This window comes from Urocampus carinirostris, chromosome 20, assembly GCF_059441175.1.
Source record: "Urocampus carinirostris isolate Australia breed hairy pipefish chromosome 20, RoL_Ucar_1.0, whole genome shotgun sequence".
Lineage (NCBI taxonomy): Eukaryota > Metazoa > Chordata > Actinopteri > Syngnathiformes > Syngnathidae > Urocampus > Urocampus carinirostris.
The window spans coordinates 29,094,222-29,114,594 of NC_142368.1; the positions used below are offsets into that span (position 1 = coordinate 29,094,222).

At 42.1% G+C, this 20,373-nt stretch overlaps 1 protein-coding gene and 1 pseudogene across 1 annotated transcript in view; both read right to left on the reverse strand.

Annotated features, from left to right (window-relative positions):
• dusp10 (dual specificity phosphatase 10) overlaps positions 1–12,013 on the reverse strand; it is a 41,831-nt gene extending 29,818 nt beyond the window's left edge. The window contains 1 exon segment of the mRNA XM_088324615.1: positions 11,887–12,013. Within this exon segment, the coding sequence (XP_088180741.1) occupies positions 11,887–11,956 (70 nt within the window). The 5' untranslated portion in view covers positions 11,957–12,013.
• Positions 12,014–12,312: 299 nt separating this feature from the next.
• On the reverse strand, positions 12,313–12,450 carry LOC148346816 (U2 spliceosomal RNA; annotated as a pseudogene).
• Positions 12,451–20,373: the final 7,923 nt, after the last annotated feature.

The following is a 20,373-nucleotide window of genomic DNA, read 5'->3' on the forward strand; positions in this document are numbered from 1 at the left end:
TCCTGTATGGTTGGGCAGACATGAAATCATGACATATGGTTAAAAAAACAGTTGTTTGAAACTTTCTGTATTTTTTTTTATCTATCTTCTGGATGATATTACTTAATATCAAATCAACTGTAACTGAAGCTTTTACCACATTTTTTTACTTTTTTATGCTCATAAAGCTGGTATATCTTAACCATGTGATAGTTAATAAATAAAACAATTTATTTAACATTTCCAACCATGAAATCAAAATTTTTAAAGAAAATAATGAGCTAATATTTATTTTTATACTAAAAAGTTACTAAAAAAAAACTACAAAAAAAACTTCCATAATTGTCGACTTAGTGGTCTTAATTATAAGATTGGATTAACATTATTGTCACTATTTGATTTGGAGACTACTGGCATAACTTTTGATCTAGCCTGCACGATTGAGGCGGTTTTAGCGTGATGACGTTGTAGTCTGATTGGTTGTAGCATAGTCCAGTAGTACACAGAGGCATTTGATCAACGCAGCCTCTCGGATGGTTGGCCAGACTAAACTCGTGTGATGAGTTTATCACACGTTTATCACAGTTTATTAATAGTCGCGATAGCCAGGCTTTATTGTTGCACTTTTATTGCACTTTATTGTTGTCAATGTCTACGCATAGGACAGTGTGGAACGTAATTTCGATTCCGTTTTATGTCAAGTACATTTGAAGGAACTGGCAAATAAAACTGACTTTGACTTGACTATGTACGATCAGCATGCCTGTGAAAAAGAGCGGATCCCCCTGCAGCTGCCGCCAACCCCACACTCTCCCCAATCGTGGAAGGTGCCCTTTTGCCAACACTTCCAAATTATATGCAGATTGAGACTATAACATTAAGGCAAAGACACATTTTTCAGGGATGTGATTTTTCCGCTAATTCGCGGAATTCCGCTTTCGCTCCAAAAATAAAATTTTAAAATTTCCGATTCTTTTAAATGGTAAAAAAAACGATTTCGTCTCGACAGCGTTCCATTTTAGTGTTTCCGTAACTGAAATGAAACGTACTTGCGATTGGTTGAAGTCTCCGTGTTGACCAATAAACGCGCTCCTTATAAAGGCGTAGGAGTATGCCATTGTTCATTTCTCACACGTTTTTGCCGAGTGTTTAAAGAAAGATGTCCGAGATCGAACGCAAAGATGCTCCGCGAGTTAAAGAAATTGCTAAGATCGTAAAAAAACAAGTTTCGATCGGACTGGTTAGAGAAGGAATTATCTACAAATGTTGGTGACCCCGACGTGATCCAATGTAGCGAGCAGAGACGGGAGTCGTAAGCGGAGTGTCAAACAAAGGTGCCAACGAAAGCTGCTTTAATGACATTTAAACTGGCGATAACAAAACAAACACGAGAGTGGCTAGAACCGGCCGAATTAAGAGTCCCCCTAGGAACTCGCTAACTAAACAATGGTTCCGTGGGTGAATTATGTACAACCCACTACAGTACTTTCATTTATAGATAACATCTTCTTCTATAACAAAGACATTTATGGTATGTTCTAATATGAGTTACTTTTCATTTGGTCATGATACAATTATTTGTTCATGAAATTTGAACTCTTCAACATGATTTATGTGTTAACTTAGTAATCACATGAGTTAGATATGATGATATTCTCAGTGATAGTTTTTAATAGCAAAGGCAGTCCAATGTTTTTTAATGTGACTGATTTTGAGTTGACTTAAACTGTAATTTTATATGGGATAGTTCAAAATACATTGAAAATGTATGCTGTTGTTTTGTCTATTTCTTTGTCATCTGAGTGCATTGAAAGTACTTAAAAACACGGAAAACCCATGACCTCCGGGGGGCTTCGCCCCACTTCTCCCCCCACCAGGGCACTGCCCTGGACCTAGCTGGGTGCCCGCGGCCCCCAGACCCCCGCCTAATTTTCAGATAATTTCACTTTGGTCAAATCACATCCCTGATTTTTGATCATGTACAGTGCACGTGTCCTTCTCAACTTCACCGCTTAGCCTACCCTATTTTCTCAATTAGACAGCCCGTTTATCCGTAGCTCCTAGCTCAATATGCCTGGCTTGTCTTTTGCGTTACCCGTTGTAGGATAGACGAGGCACTATGAGCACAAATGCATTCGTTTTACTCAAACATACTGCAATGTTTATAAAAGTAAATGAATGAAGCATCATTGACGCAGGTTACGATAACCTCTCGTCTCTGCATAAGAATGTCACAATGATAAACTGAAACCCCCCTGTGCAGCGGCTAAATCGCCCTGCCGCTCACTCTTAGCTAACAACCAAAGAGTAAGCAACTGGACTTTTTAGAGATTGAGCTGTAGATGTTCCTCATGGAAGTTCCTCAAGCTCAAATTAGAAGTCCAGTTGCCTACAACTAAACTGTATGGATAAAATGACCTGGGTGAATGACAATATTCACAGACATTAGCCAACATCCAACTCACCAGATATTAACACATTGACAAACAGATATTAACACTGACAAACACTTACTGGGCAGAATGGCTCTTCAAATGTCGGATGAAATTTGAGGTGGTGGTCTGGCTGTCCGAAATTTTCCCGTTGCAAAATTTGCACTGCGCTGTTCGCCGTTTACCTTCTTCACAGAAGTTTTTGAAGCCAAAAGTTACTACCCTCGGAGCAGACATGCTGACTTCAGGTGGTTGCCGTGGAGGTGTGTGGCGCATGGGCAGAGTGGGCGTGACATGAGAGCGTTTCTCAGCCCGCATCCCGTACTGTAATTGTCAACATTATTTAAATAATGAAATATATATATATATATGAACACGCAAGTCATTCAAGTCATCGTGGCTCAAGTCAAGTCAAGTCCCGAGTCTTAGATTGCCAAGTCCAAGTCAAGTCACAAGTCATAAAAACAGCGACTCGAGTCGACTCGAGTCCAAGTCACTAAGTCTCAAGTCCCCATGTCTGAAATGTTTAAATCTAAACTTAAAACTCACTTCTACTCCATTGAATACGAATAACCTACTCCTCTTGTCGGTTGAAAATAGTTTGTGTAATATAGTGTAACAATCTGTGAAGCCCTTTGAGACTCTTCGTGATTTAGGGCTATACAAATAAAAATGACTTGACTTGACTTTATCTCGGTGAGGCAGGCCTCCAAATTTCCACAGTTTAGTGTGGCAGATTCCTCCATCGGGAGATAGTTGAGTGTCATCTGCGTAGCAATGGAAACTGATATTATACTTGCGAATAATATCACCTAGTGGAAGCATATAAATGCTGAAGAGAAGGGGGCCAAGCACTGAACCCTGCGGAACACCACGGTGTCGTGTAATACACTCCCCTTCCTGCGGTGTCACTGTATACTTATGCGCGGCCTTGTACTTGTGCTAGAGAACTACCGAAGAAGAAGTTGAGTAAACACTCTATGACTGTACCGTCCGTGCCTGTCTCTGAATCCGACTGCAACCCGACTACATACACAACATATTGGCGACGAGGATGACTTGGATCGGAATTTCACAACCCCCTGCTTTGCTTGAAACCCCGGGTGAGCCTACGATGTTGTACTCCACGTGGATTCAGATGTTCGAAAATTACCTGCTAGCATTGACTGCTAACGAAATGCCGGACAAACGAAAGCGCGCACTACTGCTGCACTGTTTAGGCACAGAAGGGCAGAGAATTTTTCTTTCCCTTCCTGACACTGGCACTTCTTACAAATCCGCCTGTGATGCGCTAGAAATTTTCTTTGTACCGAAGATTAATGTCGTTGCTCAGCGTACCAAGTTCCGTCAGCGTGCTCAGAGACCGGGCGAGACCACTGCTCAGTTCATTGCCGCATTGAGGGAATTAATTGCTAACTGTGACTTTGGCACGTTTGCTGATGATATGATCAGGGATCAATTCATTGAGAAGATGTCCTCTTCGAGAATCAGAGAGCGCTTGCTGCTGGAAACGGACTTAAAGCTTGACAAAGCGATCGCTATTGCTACACAAGTCGAATCTGCTATTTCAGAAGCTAATGCTATTACTCATGTGCACGTGTCCGACACTCCTGTGAAGTTTGTGCAACAAAGAGATAAAAGGAATAAGAGCAGTACACATACACAGCGCTCGAGAGATAAAAGGAATCAACACAAAACCTGCTACCGTTGTGGATCCAACTCTCATCTAGCAAATGACCCCAAATGCCCTGCTAAAAACGCAAAATGCAACCAATGTGGAAAAATTGGACATTTTAGTAAAGTGTGCCGCAGCGCAATTCCTACTCGATCAGTAAGAGAAGTTACTGTCCCAGAACTTACTGTGTGTCATGTAGCCCCTACAGCTGCAGTCCCAAAGCGCCTTACGTGTACAGTTGCTCTCCATGCGAATGATGAACAGTCAATTACTACTGACCTGCTTGTGGACACTGGTTCAGCAGTTTCAATTCTGCCAGAGAGAATTTACAGACAGTCATTCATGCACTTGCCTCTCTCAAAGCCTACTGTGCGTCTGGTGACCTACATGAAGAAGCCAATTCCAGTGTTGGGCTGTCTTCAACTTACTGCTACATACTGCAACCAGAGTGCACATACTGACTTCTACATAGTTCCTGACGGTACTCCACTACTGGGAATGGACCTGTTCACTGCACTTCGCCTCCAGATACAAGATGGGCAGATTACAACACCTGCTGCATCGGAGATGAGTCACTCTGTCAACACTACAAATGCTCTAGGCGTTGCTACAGGTTTTCTACACAAATTTAAAGTGAGTGCAGACGTCCCTCCAGTCCAGCAAAAGCTACGCAGACTCCCATATGCCGTGCATGACAAGGTGTCGGAGGAGCTGACGAAACTGGAAAATGATGGCATCATGGAGATGGTGGCTGCTGTGTCTCCTGATTTTGCTGCAGTCACTGCTGATGAGCTCTCCAGTGCATGTGAGGAATGTCCAGTGCTACAGAAGGTGCGACAGTACATGCAGAAGGGATGGCCTCGTACTGCAAAAGGCCTTGACCCCCTCATCGTGCCATACTTCCGTGTGCAAAATGAGCTTGCCTTGCAGAACAGTGTCATTGTGCGTGGCACTCATCGTGTTGTGATACCACAACAGCTACAGGGAAAAATGATCCAACTTGCTCATGCTACACACCAAGGGATAGTTCGCACAAAACAAAGACTGAGAGACTTGTACTGGTGGCCTGGAATGGATTCTCACGTTGAGCTCGCCATCAAATCATGCACCACCTGCTTGCAGCATGACAAAACCGCAACCACGCGTACTGCACCATTACAGCCTGTGCCTACCCCAACTGCTGCCTGGGAAAAAGTTGCTGTGGACATTGTTGGTCCTATTCACTCTGCGCCTGCTGATTGCCGCTTCGCCATCACCCTCATTGACTATTACAGCCGATGGCCTGAGGTTGCCTTCTGCTCAAATGTTACTTCTGCCTCTGTTATGACTTTTCTTTCCATTGTGTTTAGCAGAGAAGGTAATCCACAGGAAATTGTTACTGACAATGGCCCTCAGTTCGTGTCGACCGAGTTTGAAGCATTCCTTAGTGACAGGAACATCACACACCGTCGCAGCTCTGTGTACTACCCCCAAGCCAACGGTGAAATTGAGCGTTTCAACAGAGTCTTCAAGGACTGTCTACAAACAGCCAACATCGAAGGTAAACCACTGAAAGCCTTCTTCACTGAGTTTTTACAGACTTACAGAGCCACACCACATGCTGTGACTTCAGTATCCCCCGCTGAACTGTTGCATGGTAGACCACTGAATACAAAGCTTCACATCACAGGTCTTCACTCCATGCGTCCCACTGCTGACAAAGGCAACATGCTACAAAACATACAAAACAAACAACGGAAGTCCAAACGATACACCGACAAACGTCGCGGTGCAAAATCACCCAGCTTCCAGATTGGCTCTGCGGTTCGCATCCACAAACCTGGAATCATTGCGAAAGGACACTCAAGGTTCACCAAGCCACTGACAGTGGTAGCTCAAAAGGGTCCAGCCACTTATCTGCTGTCTGATGGAAAGGTGTGGAATGCTTTCCACCTTGCCCATGCTTCCACCTGTGCTGCTGTTTCAGCGCCACAGCCTCCTGATAATGATGCTTGCCTCCTGCCAAGCGACCAAGTTGCTGAGCCACCTGAAACTGAAACTGTGCCCTCACCACATCCCTCTCCTAGTGCACCGAGAATACGACATGCTCCTGCATGGCTTCAAGATTATGTGACTTAAAAAAAAAAAAAAAAAAAAAAAATACAGAAAAGATGTGATGATGAAAAAAAAAAAAAAAAAAAAAAAAAAAAAAAAAAGACATGATGAATGTTCATTGTTAAAAAAAATTGTCATGTTTGTACAGTCTGCTTAAGTTTACAAGGTTTACACACTTTGCTTACCGATATTGACAGTATAGTTCCTTACGTTATTGCTTACCTCTGATAAATATTTACCTCTAATCTGGTAATGAATATTGAAATGTATGTTTTCTACAAGCTCATACTTACCGAAGAGTTATTGCGTATTTTAGATTAATGCTACTGTTGTGTCCTATGCTAACAAAAAGGGAATATGTGGTGTCGTGTAATACACTCCCCTTCCTGCGGTGTCACTGTATACTTATGCGCGGCCTTGTACTTGTGCTAGAGAACTACCGAAGAAGAAGTTGAGTAAACACTCTATGACTGTACCGTCCGTGCCTGTCTCTGAATCCGACTGCAACCCGACTACATACACAACACACAGGTAACACTAAATTCAGATTCAGATTCAGATCTACTTTATTGTCATTCTAGTACACGTGTATACAGAACGAAATGTCGATACATCTGACCCGCACAGTTTCCTCGAACGTACAGATATAAGTAAAAGTTGTATTGTATTATGGCTACGTATGGTATTTTACCATAGTGCCGATAGTGCAAGAGGAGTAGCTAACCAGATGTGCAAAATGGGCATTCAGGTTAACAAGTCAGGTAAACAGTAACATTAACACTGTAACAATAACGCTGTAAGTACAATAGTGCAGAGAGCAAATGTGCAAGGAGTGGCAAGCTATAAAGAACTGCCAGTAGTGCAAAAAGTCAGATTAGCAGCCGTTAAGATTTAGGTTAACTATATGTTAGATTGACCATTTAACAGTCTAATGGCCAGGGGGACTAGACTACTGCGGAACCTGGTGGTCCTGCACCGCACACTGCAGTACCTCTTCCCAGAGGCTATCAGAGTGAACAGTCCATGATGGGGGTGAGAGGGGTCCCCGATAATGTTCTTAGCATGGGATAGGCAGCGCTTCTGGCCAATGTCCTGAATGGAGGGAAGTGTAGTCCCGATTATTTTCTCTGCTGTCCTCGTTACCCTCCTCACACTACCCCAGTCGGAAGCGCTGCAGCCTCCACACCACACAGAGATACAGTTGGTCAGGATACTCTCTATGGTGCCCCTGTAGAATGTGATGAGGGAGGGTGGGGGCAGGTGGGCTCTCCTCATCCTCCGCAGGAAGTACAGGCGCTGCTGTGCCCTCTTAACCAGTGATGCAGTGTTCACGGACCAGGTGAGTTTGTTTGTAATGTGCACCCCTAGGAACTTCATACTGCTGACAACCTCCACAGCCTTGTTGTTGATGCAAAGTGGGGCATGTTTGGGCTGGTTTTTCCTAAAGTCGACAATGATCTCTTTAGTTTTGTCAACATTCAGGACCAGGCTGTTGTCCCTGCACCAGCCCACCAACTGCTCCACCTCCTCTCTGTAGGCCAGGTCGTTGTCGTCCCTGATGAGGCCCACCACTGTTGTGTCGTCAGCATACTTCACGATGTGGTTTGTGGCGGACCTAGGGACGCAGTCGTGTGTCATCAAGGTGAACAGCAAGGGGCTCAGGACACAGCCTTGGGGGGAGCCCGTGCTGAGGTAGATGACATCTGAGATGTTCTGACCTATCCGCACTGATTGGGGTCTGTCACTGAGGAAGTCCAGCAGCCAGTTCCGCAGGGGGGTGTTGAAACCCAGGAGTCTCATTTTGTCTACCAGATGTTGTGGGATGATGGTGTTGAATGCTGAACTGAAGTCCAGGAACAGCATCCGCACATGGGTGTTCTTCTCCTCTAGGTGTGTCAGGCTCAGGTGAAGCGCAGAGGAGATGGCATCCCTGGGGAAGCGGTTTGTCCGGTAAGCAAACTGAAAGGGGTCGAATGAGGAGGGGAGACTGGAGGTGATGTGCTCTTTAACCAGTCTCTCAAAGCACTTCATTATGATAGGAGTCAGTGCAACGGGCCGGTAATCGTTGAATGATAAGATCTGGGGTTTCTTTGGCACAGGGATGATGTTGGCAATTTTGAAGCATGATGGTACTTTGGCTTGGTCTAGCGAGGTGTTGAAAATGTCTGTTAGTACACAAGCCAGCTGATCGGCGCACTCCCTAAGTACCAGCCCCGGAATGTTGTCCGGGCCTGGAGCCTTCCTTGTGTTGACCCCTCTCAGGGTCTTTTTCACGTCGGTTGAGTCCAGGTGGAGTGCTCTTTCGTCCTGATTTGGAACCGCTTTCGCTGCAGTGGTGCCGTTTTGTGCCTCGAACCTTCCAAAGAATTTGTTGAGGTCATTCAGAAAGTCCATGCTAGTGTCCTGCACTGGGGCGGTGGTTGGCTTGTATTTGGTAATGGCCTGAATGCCTTTCCACATATCCCTGGTGTTGGTTGTATTGAGGAAACGTTCCTGGATTTTTTGACTGTGCGTTCGCTTTGCTAGTCTGATAGCACGGTTCAGGTTAGCCCTCGCTGATCTCAGCGCCTCCTTGTCACCAGATTTAAAGACAAGGTTCCGTACTTTTAGTTGTTTGCGTATCTCAGCAGTCATCCAGGGCTTCTAAAGGGCTCAGATGTCAATTCGCCATATTTAACACAGTGTGTCCTATCTGAGAGGTAGGATCTGAACCATAAGAGGACATTTCCTGAGAGACCAATCCATTTTTCCAACCGTTCTAGCAAGATATTATGGTCCACTGTGTCAAATGCAGCACTAAGGTCCAGCAGCAGCAAAAGTGATGATGCGCCAGAGTCCATTGCCCGTAGGAGATCATTGGTTACCTTAATCAGAGCTATCTCAGTAGAGTGGTTAGCCCTGAATCCTGATTGCATTGATTCAAAGAGACATGAAATCATTCAGCTGCTGTGCCATTACTTTTTCAAGTATTTGAGAAAGAAATGGTAGGTTTGACACAGGTCTATAATTACATAAGTTTTCTGGATTAGGGTTGGGTCGTTTCAGTGGGGGTTTAATGACGGCGGACTTAAAAGCCACTGGAACTACACCTGAGGAGAGTGATATGTTTAAAATATTTAGAACTGAAGGTGCAAGAACGCCAAAGAGACCTTTAATAAGTGAACCTGGAAGCGGGTCAAACTGGCAAGTTGTCGGTTTGGCCGTATTCACCATCCGTTTAAGATTATCGAGTGACAGTTCACTAAAACGGGACAAAATCCCTGGACAGCCACCATGTCGTGCATCTATAGATTTCAGTGCTTTAGTATGTGTTGAATTAATACTGTCTTTTAGCGATTTCTTCCTGTATGCTTTGAATCTTCTTAGTAAAGAAGACCATTATGTCGTGGGCAGAATGAGTGGAGCTATCTGGGATAGTCTGTTGCCCTGTAAGCGATGCTACAGTGTCGAAAAGGACTTTGGGATTGTTCTTTTGTGACGCAATCACCTTCGAAAGGTAGGCTGATTTTGCAGAGGCAAGGGCCGCTTTATACTTCAACAAACTATCACACCAGATTTGATGGAAAACCTCAAGCTTGGTAGCGCACCATTTTCTTTCAGATTTCCTGCATTCTCGTTTAAGGGATCTAGTTTCATCATTAAACCAAGGCGTGCATATTTAAGGTCGTAATTTAAGCCGGATGGGCGCTACTGAATCCAGGGCACTAGCCAGGGTAGCATTAAATTTATTTATGAGTGATTTGATAGAGCCTACGTAGGAAGGAAAGGCCGCAACTGCTCCTGGAAGAATATCGGAGAGCTCAGAAACTGTGCCCGTGCTTATATTGCGTCCATTGAATCCTTCAGTTTTTTTGGTACTACATTTAGCTAGCACCTCAAATGTAACTAAATAATGATCCAAGATAACTGTAGTACACGGTAACACCGTCATGTTTGAGGTTGAAACTCCTCGAGTCAGAACCAAGTCGAGCGTGTTTCCATCTTTATGGGTTGGCAAATCAACCAGTTCATTAAAACCAAATGCATCAATTAGAGACTGAAACGCAACAGTGAGTGAACTGAGTGGGGAGTTCGTATGAATGTTAAAGTCCCCCATAATTATAATTTTGTCTGCATAGGTTACTAGTTCAGACAAAAGTTCAGCAAATTCGTCTAAGAAAGTTGTGTATGATCCTGGTGCGCGATAGATAGTTATTACATCAATTGACAAGAGAGAGGACCTCATAACAAGAGCCTCGAACGACTTGTAATTATTAGAGGTACGAGGAGTAAATTTGAGCATTTTTTCCGAAATGAGCGTGACACCGCCACCCTTTTTCAAAGAACGCGCTACATGGCTGCTAATGTAGTCTGGTGGCGAAGCATTATTTAGTGTAAAAACTCATCCGGGCGTAACCAAGTCTCACAAAGACCGAAACAGTTAAGTTTACAATCGCAAATAATATCTACAAGTAAAGCTTTAGGAGCAAGCGATCTAACATTCAAAAGACCAAATTTTAGCTTTGAATCATTTAACTTAGCTGTAGTCTTTGTAGAGATCGTCACAAGATGTCGCCGTTCGTGTGTTGGGCTTCAGGCGTCGGTTGACTCGCAGAATCGACGAAGAAATAATGGTTGGATTAGACAGATATTCATGTCCTTGCTCCTTCAACTTCACATGCTTCCCTGCACGACATCCCGCTTCCGTTTTCTGTCTTTGCGCCGTCTTGGTCTTCGATTTTTCTTTTTCTTCGGTGGAGCGGGAAAGCAGGGCGAACCCGAGTCCCTTTGAAGCTCGTTCGGGATGTCAATATAATACTACACTAAAAAATACTATAAAAATAAAACTACAGTAATACAACAAAAATACAGAAATACTCCAAAAACGTTACTGCTGAAATTCTATAAAAATAATTTTAAAAAATATCAAAAATAGAGTAAGAAATAAAATTGACTGAACCATTTTAAGGACAGTTGAGTATTTCCAACCCTGCATTTTTATGTATTTTACTTTATTTTTGCATATTTTTGTTTTGTTTTACTTTATAGAAAAGTATCTGACATGTTTCATCACATTTAAGTCTATAGTTTCATTTATTAAGGGAAAGAGTGTTTTAAAAATGCTATTCTTTCTGGGGGTGCTTGGGTTGAATCTGGGGACGTTGAGCACCCCCAATAACAGGCTGGTTACGCCAATGGCGCGCAGACATCAAAATTAAATCATTAAAACCACATCTGCAATCAGGGTTGGGTAGGGTTACTTTAACTTGATTACTTTCAATTACTTTTAGATTACTCCAATACCAAATATGCTAAAAAAAGACAAAAGAAACTAAATATGAATAAAATTACTACATTTTGTGCAGGCTTGGGGAGGAACGGAATACATGGAACGGCAAACATGATGTTGGCAAGCTGTTTGGATTTATTTTCATTTTGTTTCTGTCACATTTATGTTAGTTTTGCCGGCGATCAAAGAGATCAAAGCCAGGAGAGAAAGCTTACCACGTGTGAGTCATAATTTTATTCATATATTGTTTCTTTTGTCTTTTATTAACATATGTGGTATTGGAGTAATCAAAAGTAATTGAAAGTAATGAAGTTAAAGTAACCCTACCCAACCCTGTCTGCGATGTTGAAAACTTTATAGCCTAAAAACATAAAAATATCTACCTTGCATATGCATTCCCTTAATTTAAAAGTACCACAATTCAAATTTCTGCTTACCGCTGTGTGTGCGTTGATGTCTTCGCTCCAGTAATTCACAATTTCTGCTCGACGACAGAGGTGCACCCATTCAGAGGGAACATTTTCTGACCCCCCCCGTCAGTGGAAAATAACATTCAGTCCGACAGCCTACCTCCAGCCATAGCGCAGCAGGACTGACGCGATTGGAGGCAATTCGCGACGTGATGAATATTAAATTCGTCCTATGGGTACGGTGAGGTCCCGCCCTACAGTGGGCGGCTTCTTATGAAGAGGGGTGGGGGGGGGGGATGGAGGTTAAGGGTTATTGATCTATCTTCGTTATTCATTATCCATTATCCGTTATCGGTCAGTTCATAATACGCTACAAAGCCAAGGAGCCGGGACACTTACTCTCAGCCAAAAGGCCAAGCTAAGGTCCTAGCCCTAAAGCCTTGCTGCGATCATTGCGAATGCACCGTTCCCGGAGGTACTGCAATACCGGGCCGATGCGTGGAGTGGACAGAGCAAGCTCATATTCCATCTCCGAAATGCAAAAATCAAAGATAGTGACTTTAAAGGCCAAGCTAAGAACCTAGCATCTTATGAAGGGGAACGATAAAAGGGTGACTGTCAGTTTTAAAGTGTGGATCCAAGCCGACCCCAGCTGCACGGACGTGCAGTGATGATGTCACGGGGAGCCAATCAACGATTACGATGACGTAGCAGGAAGACGCTCTGCTTTCACTAGCAGCTCGGAAATATGAGGACTGAAATGTTACGTTTATGGATGGCGTTAAACGTTTTCAAATTATATAGGTCAGGGGTCCCCAACCTGTTTCAAGCAGGGAGCTACTTTTTGTTACTGAATCGCGCAAAGTGAACCCAGCTTGATAGAATTGCTAACATAGTGACTTGGCTAGATGGCTCACTAAATAGCTACAAAAGTAGCTTGTAGCTAGCTAGAAATGTAAGCAGCTAAAAAACGAAAAAAGGAGCAAGATAGCTATCTAAAAGAGCAAAAGGCCACCTTAATAGTCCAATAGAAATCTAAAAAGGAACCTTGATCGCTAGCTAGAAAGCATCCCAAAATCTAGCTAAATAACATGCAAAAAATGTTCCAAGCTAGCTATATAGCTTTCCAAATAGCTGAAAAAAATAGGTAACTACAAAGGCAAATATGTAAAAACTAAAGTGAGCTACATAGCTATCTAAAACGGTAAAAAGCCATTTAAATAGTCTGATAGGCAGCAAAAAATAAAGCTAAATTCTAAAAGTCAAATAACTAGCTAGGTAGGAGTCAAAATGTAGCTTGATATCTACCATCTACGGTAAGATGCTGACTAGATAGCATGCAAAAATGTAAAAAGCTATCTAGATAAAGTGGTTGCTTGATAGTTAGCTAGAAAAGTAAACAGGTAAGAAAAACTAACACGGAGCTACCTAGCTATCTAAAAGAGTAAATAGCCATCTAAATAGCAGGATAAAAACAAAGCTAGATAGCTAGCTAGAAAGGAGACAAAAAATTAGGGAGATAGCTATAGATAGCTAAAAGAGTAAAAGCATCTAAATAGTGGGATAGAAAAGCTAAAAGCTAAGCTAATAATAAGGATCCAAATAGCTGACTAAAAGAGTAAAGAAGTTTGTTAATAGCCAGATAGAAATCTATTAAAAAAAATGCTAGATAGCTAGCTACAATCGAGCCCAAAATTAGCTTGATAGATAACAAACAAATTAAATGTTAGCTAATGGCATACAAAAAATGTGTGGAAAAACTAGCTAGATAGGTTGCTATAAAGGTAGCATGATAGTTAGCTAGAAAGATAAAAAAGGTCAGAAAAAAACTAATACGGAGCTAGGAAACTAGCTAAAAGGGTAAATAGCCGGATAAAAGCTAAAACTAAGCTAGATAGATAGCTAGAAATGAGCCCACAATTTGGCTTAAAAAGAGCAAAAAATGTAAAACATTAGATAGTTATCATGCAAAAATGTAAAAGGCTAGCTCGATAGCTTGTTACATCTGACAATGTAGCTTGATAGTTAGCCAGGAAGGTAAACATGTAAAAAAAAACTGAAAGGTAGCCAGATAGCTAGCTAAAAAAGTGTTTTTTTTTTGGGGGGGGGGGGGTCATTTACTCTATCTATTTACGGCGGCGCAGTGGTAAGCGAGTGTGCGGCACAGTTCTGAGGTCATGTGATCGGACCACCTGTGTGGAGTTTTCATGTTCTCCCCGTGCTTACGTGGGTTTCCTCCGGGCACTCCGGTTTCCTCCCACATTCCAAAAACATCCATGTCAGGTTAATTGGCCGGTCCAAATTGTCCCTAGGTTTGAATGAGAGAGCGAACTGTCTGTCCCTGTGTGCCTTCCGACTGGCTGGCAACCAGTTCACAGCGAAATAATAATGATTATTTTTTTCAAATGAATTCATTACGAGACGAAACATGAATTCAAGGCGCAGACATTAAAATGCGCTGTGTCCAGGTGCAGCAGACAAACACAGAACCTAAAAACCTTTGTCATTGCGAAAAACACCAGCACTGAAGAACATTGCTCACTGCATACATAGCAAAGCATGGAAAACCATTTATATCTGGGACCAAATCAGCTGTTATTTCTGTTGCAGTTATTTTCAAGTAGCCTTCTGCCTTGTTGCTGTTATTTCAAGTTTTGATATTTTCTGCAATAAGATTTCATTGATGAATGGTATGGTAGCTGTCCACATCAGTTGTTTTTGATTGTAGTTCATTGTTGATGAAGAATGGTTGATTCCGGTGGATTCTTGTGGTAAAAGGTTGAAGTCATGGATGCCTACAGGTCTCTCCACATGTTGCTCACATTATTTTTTTATTTTATCAATGAACAAGAATAGTGGAAGATAAATTGGTCAGTTATACTATTTCAATGTATATCCATGTTGTATATTCGGACTGGTGTAAAATTACAGCTATTTCGGATATAAAAAAATGTTGTGCGAGCCGTTGATCTTGGTGTGGCACACTGATTTACAAGGAAATTTGAAATTTGGCACTCCACGCCGAAAAGGTTGCTGACCCCTGGTTTGGAGCTCAAACCCTGGTTCCTAACCCTAAACCTACACCTAACTTACGTTGTAAACCCTAACCCTAATTAAGAAACCTAAATTCATTTTTGTGCCGTAATAAGGAGCCTAAACCTTGATTTCTAACCCTATCTCCAATCCTATTTTGGAACCATGAAATAAGTTTAATTCTTAACCGTACCCCAACACCAAACCTAAGAAACAGTGCAAGAATTTCAACCTTTTACAAGCACTTTGCTCAAAATTTAAGCATTTTCAAGGAATACAAACAATGCGCTTCTTTAATGTGTTATCTCTAAAATTATTGTTTTATTTCTGTTATCTAGTTGATAAAATACATTACAGATTAAATCACATTTTTGTAGAAGAACATGCAGTGGTAAAAAAGATTTTGTATTTACGACTTATTCCATCTAACTTATCACTTGTACATGAAAAAAATATAACCTACATAAAATGTGTAAATTTTTGAGGAGGGAAAGCAAATCTTAATTGTTAATCAACCATAAAATGTAAAAAAAGAAAAAGGTACTCCCCAATTGTAAATGTGTTTCCAGAAAGTTGTTTGTATCCCTGAACAACTAGTTGTAGGGTCTCCATTTTCTGTGGTGTGTGCAAGTACAAGCTCTTTAGGCTAACATGTGTTTCCACCCGATCTTAGACCAAAGACCTTTCAAGTGTTAGACGAATGAGCTAACCACTGCACCACAGAAATATAAAAGTTAAGACGTGCGTCGCCCAGGATCACAATAATGAAAATCATACATACTACCACTACATCAGCAGTACTTCTACAGTACTATAAACTAATTTGATTAGCTTTCATTCGAAGTATTCAGAGGACAGTAGATCCCGAGGATATGACAATCTGTAATGAGGTGGGGATCAGAATGTGGAACTGTCATACAGTGAGGGATAGAAACTTTAGCTATTAGCTCTAAACCCTCAGTACTCCAGATAAAAACATATTTATATGTTATATATATATATATATATATATATATATATATATATATATATATATAAAATTATAAAATATGTATGTATGCATGTATGTATATTTGTGTATATGAGTGTGTGTGTATGTATAAATATATAATGTGTATGTATGTATCTATATATATATATATATATATATATATATATATATATATATATATATATATATAATCTCATCTCATTAGCTTAACCGCTTATCCTCAGTAGGGTCGCAGTTTACTACCCAGTGGCAAGACTTGGAGAAGGGGATCGTCACGGGTTACACCATCTCCCCCATCCTGTTTGGTTTGGGCATGAATCTACTCATCACTGCAACGGTGAAGGAAACCAGAGGGCCGATGACGAGGTCTGGCATATTTCAACCTCCGTTGAGATGCTTTATGGACGACCTCACAATTACAGGAGTAACCCATGTGCAAGCAAGATGGATCCTGAAGGCACTTGACGAGGTAGCAACCTGGGCTCGGATGAAATACAAGTCTAGAAAGTCGAGAAGCACGGTGTTCAGGAGTGGGAAGGTCGCAAGCAGGTTTCAACCTCGAATCTAAGGCGAAAACATACCATCAATCAAAGATAACTCAATAAAATCCCTCGGAAAGTGGTACGATTCATCTCTGGGCGAGAGGAGCAGCGTTCTTAGGACAGTAGAGCAGGCTGATGAGTGGATTGAGCGATCAGGCCTACCAGGCAAGTTCAAGACTTGGTTGTTGCAGCATGGTCTCCTACTAAGACTGCTGTGGCTGCTAACGATCTATGAAATCTCTATGACGGTGGTCGAAGGAATTGAGAGGAGGGCAAATAAACATCTCCGCAGGTGGCTTGGGATTCCACCAAGCTTCACATCATTAGGGCTTTACATCAGGTCGGGACAGCTGCAGTTTCCCCTGTCTTCGGTAGTTGAAGAGTTCAAGGTGGCCAAGTGCAGGGCTGTCATGATGCTCAAAGATTCCAGTGACGAGATGGTTAGGGGCGCGGGCGTGATTACAAGATCGGGGAGTAAATGGGCAGCAGACAGCCAAGTACATCAGGCAGAAAGCAGGCTCAGGTTGAAAGATGTAATCGGAAATGCATGCATACTCATTTCCAGCAATGGTCAAAAGCTCATCCAAGGCAGAGGAGAGACATGGTGCAGGCCGAGGTCCGTCAACTGGAGGAGGAAGGCAGGTGGTCCAGGGCGGTGGAGCTTGGAGTCCAAGGAGCCTGGACGAAGTGGGACCTACCAAAGCGAAGGATCACCTCGCCAGAACTCTGGAGGTTGGAACTGTTTCGGATCTTTCTTGCTCCGGTCAGTGTATGACACCCTTCCAACACCAACCAACCTGTACAGGTGGGGGTTGAGGGAGGACCAAAAGTGCAGGCTATGTGGTGGGAGGACACTGGCGCATATTCTGGCAGGATGCCTGATTGCTCTTAGCCAAGGCAGATACTGCTGGCGCCATGACAAGGTCCTCGGATCACTGGCTTACATCTTGGAGCAGGAAAGGCGGAAGAAGCACCAAGCTCAACCCAGTCCAATACATTCCATCTAGTTCGTCAGGAAAGGGGAGAAACCAGCATCCCCCAAGAAGACCAAAAAGAGCCTCCTGCAAACAGCACCAGCGTGGGAGATGAGGGTAGACCTGGGAAGGAAATTACACTTTCCCCAGGTAGTCCCAACTTCCTTGAGGCCAGACATCGTGACTTGGTCAGAAGAGGCTCAAAAAATCTTCCTGATTGAGCTAACTGTACCGTGGGAAGAAGGATGCAGCGAAGCCCATGAAAGGAAAAAGGCCAAATATCAAGAACTGGTCCAACAGTGCAGTGACAAGGGATGGCAGACCTGGCTATTCCCAGTGGAGGTCGGGGGCAGAGGCTTCCCAGCACAGTCTGTATGGGACACATTAACAGCTCTGGGAATAAGAGGAAGGGAGAAGAAGGCAGCTGCCAAAAGGGTGGGGGAAGCCGCGGAGAGAGCCTCTTGCTGGCTCTGGAGTAGGAGAGAGGAGTTTAGCTGTGGACCAGGAGAAGATGGGCAGTGACTGTCCATCACTGCCGGCCCGCCAACTCAAGGGCGTTGTGGTTAAGGGTCGAAACGCCCAGTGACGGTTGGACACCACCTGACAACATCTCCTGGTTGAAGGCTTCAGTCACTGTTTGAGTGACTGCAAAAGTTGCACTGATTAGAAGTGTATGTAATAGTATATAAAATATATATATATATATATATATATATATATATATATATATATATATATATTGAATCATACGATGAGGAATAAAAAAAAGAAAAATTTTGATTGTAATCAAGATAAGGAGTGCGGCCCAAATGGGGTCTCAAAAATATTTCAGCGGTCCAAAAATTTTACTTTTTACTTCAGTTGTAAATTGATAAATTAAGGACTGAGTGCCTTCTCAGTGAATGACTGATAGAGTGAATTTTGATCTATGAATTCAAAATAACAGAATATTAACACAGAACCTAAAGGTTGAAAATTATTACTAACATGGCTGTTCTGTTTCATTCACTAAATGATATGTGCTTTCTTTTTCAAAAAACAGTACAATAGTACCGATGATGAAATCTGAGTCGATAAGGCAATTCATTAGTGACAATTATGTGTCACTCTAAATTTAAATTTTGGCATTTTGGGGCATTTTCGATTTTGATAGCAAATTTGCACTCTCAGCTTTAGCATTGTTGATTTTTTATGGGCAGGATTTCACTTGGTTGAACATTTGCAGGTGACAAGGCGGCTGAGTAGTTAGCGCGTCCGTGGCACAGTTCTGAGGTCACGGGTTCAGGAACGACTGCAACCCACCCTGTGTAGAGTTTGTAAGTCTTTCTTGCGCTTGCATGGTTTTAGACATTCGAGTGAAAGGATAGTCTGCCTTATTGTGCATAGGAGCGGGATGCGTGAGATGGGCTTGTTCGTCTCCTCACGCATGAGGGAAGCAGCCAGAGTGTATGTGTGTGTGTGCGTGATGACTCATAACGTAAATCTTCGAGTTGGAGCGTGGTACGATTGACAAACTTAAACAAATACATAACAAATGTTGATTTATATATTTTGGTTAAATTAAAAAAAGAGGATATGCCCATCCTGTGGAAAGACTTCCCAGAATCAAGTCTCTTCAGCTAGTACAAAATGCCGCAGCGAGGCTTTTAACTAGGACCAAAAAGTACGATCACATAACACCGATTTTGGCTAACTTGCACTGGCTCCCAGTTAGCCAAAGATGTGACTTCAAGGTTCTCTTAGTATTGTACAAAATCATACATGGACTTGCTCCCTCTTATCTTTCAGATCTGATCTGCCCCTATGTCCCGGTCCGAAGCCTACGATCTGAGAGTGCCGGTCTTCTGGTGATCCCGAGAGCAAAGAAGTGTTCTGCTGGTTCTAGAGCGTTCTCCATCCGGGCACCGGTGCTGTGGAATGCTCTTCCCCCTGAGATCCGATCTGCAACCTCAGTGGAAATGTTTAGATAGATAGATAGATAGATAGATAGATAGATAGATAGATAGATAGATAGATAGATAGATAGATAGATAGATAGATAGATAGATAGATAGATAGATAGATAGATAGATAGATAGATAGATAGATAGATAGATAGATAGATAGATAGATAGATAGATAGATAGATAGATAGATAGATAGATAGATAGATAGATAGATAGATAGATAGATAGATAGATAGATAGATAGATAGATAGATAGATAGATAGATAGATAGATAGATAGATAGATAGATAGATACTTTATTCATCCCCTAAGGGAAATTCACATTTCCAGCAGCATCCCTGAGCTGAGAACAGTACAATAATAAAGCCAAATGAATACAATATACAAATACCCAGTGTGACGTGCGAATGCCCACTGTAGCGTGTTATTTAGAGTAACTAAATAGTGCTACACAGAATACATATTTAAATCTAAACTTAAAACTCACTTCTACTCCATTGCATATGAATAATAACCTACTCTTCTTGTCGGCTGAAAAATAGTCTGTGTAACATAGTGTACTAATCTGTGAAGCCCTTAGAGACTTATTGTGATTAAGGGCTATACAAATAAAAATGACTTGACTTGACAACGAGGAACATATTAATTGATCCTAAGAAAGATAATATGAATTTGAAAATTGCAGATTAATTGATCTTGAGACATATCATGAGAATTTAAGAATATAATGACATGGAAAATAAATGGATAAAACTGATTAAGCTAAAATAATTTCTACATAGTCATTTAACCTAGAGCAAAGATTTGGGCTTTTGAATAGCCAAGCTGATTTACCAGTACCTCGCAATATGTAAGCATGATTGATTTATCAGGATTCTAATTTGCACATAAAAATACGGGAAGACATTTTTGAAAGTCAATGGACTCTCTAAAGGTCAGACAGAACTCCCAGAAGGTGGCACATCTAAACAAAGATGGACAAAAAACTGTCTGCTGTGATGGGGGACACGGCTGACAAAATTAACAA